Source organism: Lithobates pipiens, unplaced genomic scaffold, assembly GCF_037356315.1.
Source record: "Lithobates pipiens isolate NorthernLeopardFrog02 unplaced genomic scaffold, aLitPip1_a1.2 Scaffold_10, whole genome shotgun sequence".
NCBI lineage: Eukaryota > Metazoa > Chordata > Amphibia > Anura > Ranidae > Lithobates > Lithobates pipiens.
In genome coordinates, this window is record NW_027507686.1 from 224,476,435 (window position 1) to 224,487,977 (window position 11,543).

Below are 11,543 nucleotides of genomic sequence, written 5' to 3' on the forward strand. Positions count from 1 at the left end.
TCTGCACCCACTTCCGGTGTAGATTCTGCAGAAGGTACGCCCCTTTCCGCAGAATCTACGCCCCCTTTCCGAAGGTCCCCCGCTGCCTGTTGGGAAACACACGAATCCCAGAGACAGCGGTGACCATCCTTATTATGCAGCGCGACTCGTGCATGCGCAGTAGGGAACCGGGAAATTAAGCCAAAAGGCTCCACTTCCTGATTCCCATACCCAAGATGGCGGCGGCAGCACCCGAGAGACGATCGAGAGATCGGCTTCGGGTGCCGACATCGCGGGCGCTCTGGGCGGGTAAGTGTCATTATTTTAAAAGTCAGCAGCTTCAGTATTTGTAGCTGCTGGCTTTTAAAAAAAAAAAAACGGCGGACTCCCGGCGGACTCCCGCTTTAATGTTCTCAGGCTATAGTCTCTGTAGACTAAATATGTAAATGAGAAGAATACTGCATTATGGCCACTGGGTGGCACTGATGACTATATTTATTTCCTATGATACTCTGCGCCATCTTTTGGCTACAATGTAGCATTTTCCTCATTCACTCATTAGATCCGCAGAGAATATACTGTAGCCTGAAAGCATTTGCTTTTGCCTCATTCACACAGACATAATTCACATGCAGTTTCTATGTACAAACAGCTATGGAAATGTTTGTAATGATACATCCCTTAGTGCAGAGTAGACAACCAGGAACTCCATTTCCCATGAGGCCTTGCAAGGCTGGCAGTTACAATTACTCCCAGAGGCATGATGGGACTTGTAGTTCTGCAACAGCTGGAGGGCCCCTGGTTGCCTACCCCTGCCTTAGTGTAATGATATCACCCGATCGGATACCTGGTATGATGTTGCTGTATATGATATCGATGTAGTCATCGCGGTCGCTCCTGCTTTGCTCGTGGAAGAATCCCAGAGCGTGGTTCAGCTCATGTTCGATGGAGCCTTGGACCATGCAGCTGCTCGACACCGAAACTATTTGACTTCCTCCTTGCTTACCAATATAGGACCAACATCTGTGGGGAACGGGAGAAAACCATATTATTATGTCATCACAAAGGGCAATGCGCCGAGTGCTGCAACCAGTAGCCAATCACATTTAAGTGCAGGGAACGGTGTATGCCAGGGCTGCTGCAGCCATGATCCCCCATCTTCTCTGTGACAATGAAGCAGGAAACGACAAGGATTGGTGGTCCTGGCCGGTGTCCTATCATATAAGGTCCCCCATCCGATGCACAGTACACAGCAACACGAAAATTGCCGAGGATGAACGGCGCCTGCACCGTGAGTCCAGGTTCTATCCCCACCATCCAAGTGGACATAGAGTAGGAATATAAAAGAGCCAAGCGCAGCAAGGCTGAGCCCGAAGCGTGGCGAGCGAAGCTCGCCCGCGAGGGTCCCTCTAATATTCACAACCCTATGTCCGCTTGGATGGTGGGGCTACCACCTCCACTCACGGCGCAGGCGCCATTCAGCTTCGGAGATTTTCCAAAGCTTCGTCTGCTCCGTACTGCGCATGCGCAGTACGGGGCGGACACTGTATGATGGCAGAACACTATCTGCCAGAACACCGGTACAGTCAAGGAAGCATCTCATCAAACATGATCTCTGCTTGATCAGATGCTTTAAATGGACAGGGAGACAACAGGGGTCTACTAGGCCCCTGCTGTCTCTTTAAAAAGTACTGTACCTGTGCCTGCCCAAAGCTATTCACCCCTGGAGATAGGAATAACGTTAGATGAAAGATAAAAAAGCGTAAAAACGAATTTATATAAAGTAACAAAAAAAACACAAATGTTTAGCAAACCAGGGCCGCTAGAGGTGCTCACAGAGTTGGAGAAGTTTTGGGACACTATTGTTAGAGGGTGAAAGTGATGTCAGCTTGGAAGCGGACCGCCTATGCATCTTCTGCAGCCCTGCGAGGACCAGTGGCCTCGAATTGTTACCATCGGAGGACCGGGACACCTATGTACATTATTTTTCCTGTGCCCAGATATGTACTGTGAGTTCTAACATTTTTTTAAACTGCCCACTAGATGGCACTTTAATCTATTTCGATATACACACACACACACAGGAACGGTGGGGGGAAATCCCCATTCCTGTTTAATTTGCATGCAATTCCCCCATTTCATCAGTGCAATGTGCACCCATTCATTTTGTATTGATGCAAAGTATTGGTTTCTGTATTTTTTCATGAAAATGTGATAAATGGCTGCGCAACTAGCGTAACTATTAGGGTTGTTGCACTGATACCGTTTTTTACCAGAGGGTACGAGGACTGATACTTTCGGTCAAGTGCTCATCGAGACTGAGTACCGATATTTTGTGATGTGATTTGGGTTAATACAAAAAAATTGGTACAAAACACACTGCAAAGAATCGCACTCGATCCCCCCATTTTTTGTGTGTGCATTAAAGTGCCATCTAGTGGGCTGTGTATATAGAAAGGGATTAAAGTGCCATCTAGTTGGCAGTTACATAGGTGAGGTTGAAAAAAGACACAAGTCCATCAAGTCCAACCCCTGTGTGTGATTATATGTCAGAATTACATTGCATATCCCTGTATGTTGCGGTCGTTCAGGTGCTTATCTAATATTTTGTTGAATCTATCAATGCCCCCCACTGAGACCACCGCCTGTGGAAGGGAATTCCACATCCTTGCCGCTCTTACAGTAAAGAACCCTCTACGTGGTTTAAGGTTAAACCTCTTTTCTTCTAATTTTAATGAGTGGCCACAAGTCTTGTTAAACTCCCTTCCGCGAAAAAGTTTTATCCCTATTGTGGGATCACCAGTACAGTATTAGTATACTGAAATCATATCCCCTCTCAAGCGTCTCTTTTCCAGAGACAATAAGTTCAGTGCTCGCAACCTTTCCACATAACTAATATCCTCCAGACCCTTTATTAGCTTTGTTGCCCTTCTTTCTACTCGCTCCATTTTAGTACATCCTTCCTAAGGACTGGTGCCCAGAACTGGACAGCCTATTCCAGGTGCGGCCGGACCAGAGTCTCGTAGAGCAGGAGAATTATCATTTTATCTCTGGAGTTGATCCCCTTTTTAATGCCAATATTCTGTTTGCTTTGTTAGCAGCAGCTTTGCATTGCATGCAACAACTGTCCTGCATCCACATGCAGTGCACGTGGTTGCGGCACGGTGGGGGTGGCATTTTAAGGGTTGACACAGGCAGCAGGCACTACCACCTGTCAAACGCCCAACAAGAGCCACACACGTGAACGAAACCTTAGAAAGGGGTCTCAACAGAAACAAAACCTAATAAATAAGCCTAAAGGTCACTATGAAGACAGTTTTCTGTGCCAGAGGCTGTCTGCAACTTGACCTCAAGCTCTGGTAAGACTTTCAAGAGACTTTCAAGACTTTCAAGAGAACAGAGATAGAAGTGGAAGAGCAGAGCCATGCCAATTCCAGGAGATCTCCATTGAATATGGCTGCGATGGTTTCAAGCAAGTAAAATTTACATTTTTTGGCAGCTGCGTAAAAACAAGTAGTTGGAGAAGAATTTTTCACATACCCGGCGGCGTCTTCAATTTGCACATAGTCTGATTCCGTGGACTGTGGGATGAAGCGCACGCAGGTGAGAGTTGCAAATTCTTGCATGGCGCCAAGGAACATTGTGATATCGGAGGAACCTGTGGAACCAAAAGACCCCCTTTGTTAGGCGCGTCTTGTAAAATTATCCTGGCGTTGCCTTTTCCCACAACCCTCCTTATATACATGGATTCAGCCATATTCATCTCATCCCGGTGGTTAATGGGAGGCCAGCTGAATGGGATGATTGCAAACGGATCGTTTGCGCCCTCTAGTGGCTGATCATCAATTATCTATTTAATCAATGCAATATCAAAAATATGGAAGGCAAAGCATGTAAAAATGTGAAACTAACATGAAAAAATAGGTTTTGACTGTAAACAATGAAAGAATAAATCAAAGTATGTACTGAACTGCAAAGAGTCTTGTGACTTCATACTGTATACCACCCTTTTTTGTCGCAGTTTTGTTCCACTTGTCATTGCTTTATTTTGCAAAATAGCTCTCTCTTGTAACATCGATCACTTTGTAGTTTGGCATGGCCTGGCAGATGATGGCGCTATAAACATCCATTATTATTATGTAAAATAAATCAATTATGCGCTAGGGGAGGCAGTATGCTATTGCTAAGCCAATGCTGCCACTGAAATAAGTAGTACAGAACAGGCTAAACTGCAAAGTACAAGATCCTGAAGAGAAGGAAGTGATGAGTACATGTCTATTAGAGGAGCAGGGCCCTCCTAACGCTCTTCTATTGAATTGTATTGTTGCTGTATTGTCTCCTTATATTGTAAAGCGCTGCGAAAACTGTTGGCACTATATAAACACTATATTATAAAATAATAATGTTGTTTGAGCTGCAGAGAGTCTTGTGACCACCTTCATACAGTATACCACCCTTTTTTGTTACAGCTATTTTCCACTTGTTATTGCCTTTTCTTTTTTTTTTTTTTTAACAGCTCTATGTACTAGCCTATGGAACATTTTCTGTATTATTTGGAATTTATATAGCACCAACAGTTTTCCCAGCGCTTTACAATTTAAAGGGAGCAGTGGTGACTGGGGTGTTTTTTTTTGGGGGGGGGGGGCGGCGGCAAACAACCACCCATCTGTCCTTTCAGCCAATTGGGTGACCGGCGTCAAAACCAGCTTCCTGATTGGCAGGGAGGAGGACCAGTGTTATGCCCTGTACACACGATGTGCGATCGGATCGCGTTGTCAGAAATTCCGATCATGTGTGGGCTCCGTCTGACTTTTTCCGTTTGAATTTCGGACACACAAAGTTTGAGATCTGGATCTAAAATTTTCTAACAAGAAAATCCGATCGTTTAAATTCCGATTGTGTGTAGACAAATCTGAGGCACAAAGTGCCACGCATGCTCAGAATAAATTACAAGATGAAAGCTATTGGCTACTGGCCTCTTTATAGTCCCGTCGTGCGTGATATACGTCACCTCGTTCTGAACGATCGGATTTTCTGACAACTTTGTGAGACCGTGTGTATGCAAGACAAATTTGGGCCAAAATCAGTCGGAAAAAAATCTGACGGATTTTGTCATTGGAATGTCCGGCCGTGTGTACAGGGCATAACACAGTGAATATTCATTCGCTGTTGTAACACACCTGGGTGGGTTCGGAGAGCACACCCTCTGCGACCCGAGCCCACCCTATACTGAAGCCTATTCGAGCCTCTGGCTCTAATAGGTGCTTCAAAAAAAACAGCCCCCCCACATTGAAATCCATTCGCCGGTGTCCTGAAAGGGGGCCAGACGCATAGATGGGGGGGTGGTGCCCGTGTGCCCTTAATTGTCGCCCCCTGAGGGGTAGACAATACAGCAATAATACAATTTAATTCAAGAGGGTTAAGAGGGCCCTGCACAGCGCTTTACAAGGTGTGGGCAGAGAGTACGGTTACAATACAATACAGGAGAAATCAGAGGGCCCTGCTCTATTACACGCCCCACCCCCTCCCTTGTAATATCGATCACTTTGTAGTTTGGAATGGCAGATAATGGCGCTATAAACATACACTATTATTGTCATACCTCCCAACTTTTTGAGATGGCAATGAGGGACACCTATCAGCAAAAGTATGCAGGCCAAGGAACACGCCCCTTGTCACACCCCTTAAAGGAGAATTGTACAAAAAAACAGATTGGTTAAACCCACAAGTGCTTTTTTACCACTACTATTAATTTGTATTGGCTTTTGGAATTTACAAATGCAGCAATTTAGAAATCAGTTGAAAGGTTTAGCACTGGGAAACACTTTTTGATAGATAAAAGTGCATTTTAGATAATATATAAATATATATATATATATATATATATATATATATATATATATATATATAGATCAGACCAAAATCAGGGACAAATAAGGAGGAATGAGGGACAGAGGGACATTGCTCCAAATCAGGGACAGTCCCTCGAAATCAGGGACAGTTGGGAGCTCTGCTATTGTGTCAATTACATTAATTATACACTATGGGGGACGTTATGCTATTGCTAAGCCAAAGCTGCCACTGAACTAAGCAGTAGAAACGGCTAAACTACAGAGTGCAAGATCCTGAAGAGAAACAGGGGGAGACTGTGTGCCTTTTGAGCTGCAGAGAGTCTTGTGACCACCGTCAACAGTAGCTAAACCCCTTTCATGCACACAGTTATTGTACAATAACCATAATGAGCTGCAAAAAAAAAAAGGAAATAGATGAAAATGGACAGCATTTCATCCAGGTGTTGCCCCTTGTACTCTAGATTCCGGTGTCCTATCATATATGGTCCCCCATCGGATAGTGTCTGCTGAGTACTGCGCATGCGCAGTACACAGCACACATAGATTCCGAAAATAGCCGAGGATGAACGGCACCTGCGCCGTGAGTCCAGGTTCTATCCCCACCATCCAAGTGGACATAGAGTAGGAATATAAAAGAGCCGAGCGCAGCAAGACCAAGCCCGAAGCGTGGTGAGCAACCCTATGTCCGCTTGGATGGTGGGGCTACCACCTCCACTCACGGTGCAGGCACCGTTCATTTTCGGAAATTTTCCGAAGCTTCTTCTGCATGCGCAGTACGGGGCGGACACTATATGATGGCAGGACACTATCTGCCAGAACACCGGTCATATTGTCTTCTACAGGCACAGAGAGTAGACAAAGCCTTCATTCTCAGAGTGTCCTGCTGGGAAATGGCCCCCAGGGGCCCCAGCACTGCGGATGGATGTTTCATCATGGGAGGAGCCACAATACTCACTGTAGGCGGAGGAGAGGGTGTAGGGCACATTGATGAATCCAGTGCTGTTTTTAGTCCATCTGCAGGAGTTGTCATCACACTTTAAAGCGTTGCGTCCGAAATCCACAGCGATGTCTCCTTCATGCAGCAGCACTTTGCTCTCTACAAACAGATAAGACATTTATATTGCTAACTGGTAAATAAAAAAAAGCACAATACTAATTTTCTGAAAGTCACAAAAGGTTATCAAACAGAAGTGACAGACAGGAGTAAAGCCAACCCCAGGTAAAGCTGAAACCTGGGATCAGCAAATATTGTCCAAATACATTCGCCATGTGAATTCTTCCTTGTATCTCATGTGCTTTGTGTATTTTTTCCAGATCTGTGCAGCAATCTAGCGTGAGACTTTTTCTGCTGCTCTCTCTCCTTGTGTAGAGTGAATGGTCTTGTCTCCGCCCCCTCCTGTCATTTTCTGCAGGCAGGATGTAGTGGGTGGAGCCTGTTGGGCCCCTCCCACATCCCTGCTTTCTGCACAGACTAGGTTGTTCAGCACAGTAACGATGTCACTGCTACTTTTACGAGGTAATATCTGGCTTTATGAAAGCAGAGTTCCATGCAAAAATGGAACTTCTGCATTTCGGAATCCTCCCCCCCCCCTCCAGTGTCACATTTGGCACTTTTCAGGTGGGAGGGGGTATTTTGCTCCCACTTCCGAGCATAGATAGACGAGCCACCCACGGGTATCTACGCCACTTCTGGCACCTTCTGTCCCCCCTGCTGTCTTCTGGGAGACACACGGGTCCCAGAAGACAGCAGGGACCAGTGGGATCGCGCATGCACAGTAGGGAACCAGGAAGTGAGCCTGCAAGGCTTCACTTCCTGATTCCCTTACTGAAGATGGGGGTGCCTACACCCGAGAGCCAAGGGAAGGGTTGGCTTCGGGTGCCGACATCGCGGGCGCCCTGGACAGGTAAGTGTCCTTATTTTAAAAGTCAGCAGCTGCAGTATTTGTAGCTGCTGATTTAAAAAAATAATAATAATTAGGCAGAACTCTGCTTTAACTGCTTGCCGACCATATAACTTATACATAGTGGGTACAACGGACTCGATGTCCGTCAGCACCCGCCAATGTCAGTACAGAGGCAGAACGGCAGTCTGCCTTAGCCGATGTAAACAAGGCAGATTGCTGTTCTGTCAGTAAGAAAGGTATTGATTCTGTGTTCCTGTAAAGCAGAGACAAGGATCCATGTCCTCTAGTACAAGCACCTCCTACAGTACACAGAAACACAAGCTAGGCACACAGTTAACCCTTTGATCACCCCTGATGTTAACCCCTTCCCTGCCAGTACAGTGACAGTGCATATTTTTAGCACTGATCACTGTATTAGTGTCACTGGTCCCCAAAAAAAAGTGTCAGTTAGTGTTCAATTTGTCTGCCGCAATATCGCAATCCTGCTGTATGTCGCTGATTACCACCATTACTAGTAAAAGGATAAATAAATAAAAACGCCCTCATTTGTAGACACTATGGGGTTGATTTACTAAAACTGGAGAGTGCAGAATCTGGTGGAGCTCTGCATAGAAATTAATCAGCTTCCAGGTTTAATTGTCAAAGCTTAATTGAACAAGCTGAATTTAGAAGCTGATTGGCTACCATGCACCAGATTTTGCACTTTCAAGTTTGATTAAATCAACCCCTATAACTTTTGTGCAAACCAATCAATATTCGCTTATTTGGATTTTTTTACCAACAACATGTAGCAGAATACATATTGGCCTAAATCGATGAAGAAATTCGATTCTTCTTTTTTTTTAATTTACATTTTTTTATTGGGTATGTTTTATAGCAGAAAATAAAACAATTTTTTATTTTTTAATTTACAGTGCTTTGTTTATAGCTCAAAAAAAAAAAAAAAACGCAGAGGTGATCAAATACCACCAAAAGAAAGCTCTATTTGTAGGAAAAAAAGGACATACATTTTATTTGGGTACAGCATCATCTGACTGCTCAATTGTCGGTTAAATGAATGCAGAAAATGACCTGGTCATGAAAGGGGGGTAAATCTCCTGGAGCTGAAGTAGTTAAGGAATCTGGTACATATAAAGTGGATTTGTGTTCTTTGAGGTTCCATTAAATATATTTAAATGAAAGTGCTTGTGTCCGGAGTTCACCTTTAAGTATTGTCTCTAGATTTGGACAGCATGGAGAATAATTTTCTGTTTATTTTTCATCACTTTCCATCTTTGAGATGCCTATACGAGAGCAAATGGAAGGTGAGTCTGTGTAACTGGTGGGGCTGGGGTCCCCTTAGGCCTCATTTACACTTGTGCTTGGCAGGGGGTAAAATGGGAAAAATGTGCGTTTCCCCCCAACCTTCTAACCTTATGCTGCAGAGTTAGTGTGTGGGGGGGGGGGGGGTGCATATGGCAAAAGCTATACCCACTGAACAGGACCCATTTAACCGAATAGGGGCACCCTGAAACTGCATGTGATACATGCTAGTTCAATGGGTTAAAGCAAGCAGTGACAAGGCAATACAACACCTCCTTACCGCCTGTCAAATGCTCTCTAAAGAGCATTCCAAATGCAGATCGCTTTTCAGACAACAATGCAAGTGTAAACTAGCCCTTAACGTGAACCCCTTGTTTTCTTTTGCTTTAGATTAGCTTTAGCAGATAGACAAGCAGAAAGATGTATATATAATCTGGGACTGATTTAACGGAAATCTATATACCTGGGTCAGAAAATGCAGATGACCTGGCTGTCTCTGGCTTCATTGGGGTCACAAGACCTGGAGCAGGAGTGCAGCGGATAAATTCCAAATCTACATTCCTGTTTCCAGCCAATAAGGCAGAAAGAATGAAAGCCATGGGATCCGAATAGCAGCCAAGCAACTAGCATTTTTCAGTCAATGGGTGCCTACATCAGTGCGCTTGTATTTTTACCTTTGTTGGACGCAATGATGAGACTGAAAACATCAGGAGGTTCAACCTCCGGGCGCTCCACCATAGTCCCATCTGAAAAACAGAAAGACGGTGAGAACATCAACAACAGGAACAATCACTTCGAATGATACAGAAACCTTCACTGATTTTTCAATGATATATTGGAGCCGATTTACTAAAGGCAAATAGACCGAGAACTTACCTTCCTTTTCCACAAAATTTTCTAAATGAATCTGTAAAACAAAATATAAGTAAAGCAATTATAAGATCATAATATCATGAGTACAGAGTCAAATGACAACCAGACTTTTCAACAGCATAGACCAGTAATAGGTTTAATGACCAAGGCGCTTTGTCAGAAGGACTCTAATATACAAGCCGCTTGCTGTTCTTATGAACTCTGCTAGAATATTGTATTTCTTGACTGTTCTATTCATGAAAAAAAAAACACTCAGTCCTTTAAAAATTTCAACCTTTGCTTAATACGTTGGTTTCCTGTGACTGTCAGCTTCTTCTAGTGGCCATAACAGTATTTTCCTGAAATATCTCGGTCTGGAAAATACTGAATCATGGCCACTAGATGGAGCTGACAATCATAGCAAATCAACATATTAAGCTAAACATGGTCAAAATTCTTGAAGGGTGAGTGAATTTTATACATTCATGAAAATAAAAATAAGGGCCTATTTACACTCGTACGGTGTGCCAGTGCATGCAATAATGGGCATTGCCACAATGCATTACAACACATTCACTATGTGCATTGCATTGCTGATCTTTGTGAATGGCATCCCAACACATTAGCCAAATACGTCCCATTGTACATGGGGGCCAAACGTATCCCAAAAAATTGTACAGTAGAGCCCAATGCATTGTAAAGAAGTGTCGACTTAGCCCAATATGGTGCACAGTAAAGCCCAATACATTCCATTGTACAGTAGAGCTCAATGCATCCTATTGTACAGTAGAACGAGCCCAATGCATCCCATTGTACAATAGAGCCCAATGCATTCTATTTTACAATAGAGCCCAATGCATCCCATTGTACAATAGAGCCCAATGCATCCCATTGTACAATAGAGCCCAATGCATTAAATTTTACAACAGAGCCCAATGCACCCCATTGTACAGTAGAGCCCAATGCATTAAATTTTACAACAGAGCCCAATGCATCCCATTGTACAGTAGAGCCCAATGCATCCCATTGTAGAATAGAGCCCAATGCATCCCATTGTAGAATACAGCCCAATGCACCCTATTGTAGAATAGAGCCCAATGCATTCCATTGCACAATAGAGCCCAATGCATCCCATTGTACAATAGAGCCCAACACACTCCATTGTGCAATAGAGGCCAATACACCCCACTGTACAATAGAGCCAAATGCATCCCATTGTACAGGAGACCCCAATGCATCTCATTGTACAATAGAGCCTAACGTACCCCATTGTACAACAGAGCCCAATGTATCCCATGGTAGAACAGAGCCCAATGCACCCCACTGTACAATAGAGCCCAATGCATCCAATTGTATAATAGAAGATGGGGAGGGTAGATGGTGGTCATCACACCCCCTCTCCTAACTATTTCTACTCTTATCATACACTTCCCTCCCTACGTCCTTCCCTCTCCCCCCCTCACCCCTTCTCCTCTTTCCTCCCTCATTCTTTCTCCATCTCTTCTCCCCTTCTTTTTCCCCGTTTGAATGAGCTCTAACAGGCAGGGGGTTTGGAGTGGGGGGCTGACTTAATGGCTGACCCCCCCGGGACCACTCTTCTCCAGAAAACAGACTTACAGAATGCGGATTGTACAACAGACCAGAGACCCAATCT

At 44.3% G+C, this 11,543-nt stretch overlaps 1 protein-coding gene across 1 annotated transcript in view; it reads right to left on the reverse strand.

Moving 5' to 3' along the window:
• The window catches only part of LOC143926383 (embryonic protein UVS.2-like), a 36,669-nt gene that overhangs the window by 23,180 nt on the left and 1,946 nt on the right, over nucleotides 1–11,543 (reverse strand). The window contains exons 2-6 of the mRNA XM_077450237.1: nucleotides 9,914–9,944; nucleotides 9,712–9,783; nucleotides 6,787–6,927; nucleotides 3,520–3,637; nucleotides 827–1,002 (exon numbers count right to left, since the gene is read on the reverse strand). Of these exons, the coding sequence (XP_077306363.1) occupies nucleotides 827–1,002; nucleotides 3,520–3,637; nucleotides 6,787–6,927; nucleotides 9,712–9,783; nucleotides 9,914–9,944 (538 nt within the window). The remainder of the gene's footprint in view (nucleotides 1–826; nucleotides 1,003–3,519; nucleotides 3,638–6,786; nucleotides 6,928–9,711; nucleotides 9,784–9,913; nucleotides 9,945–11,543) is intronic.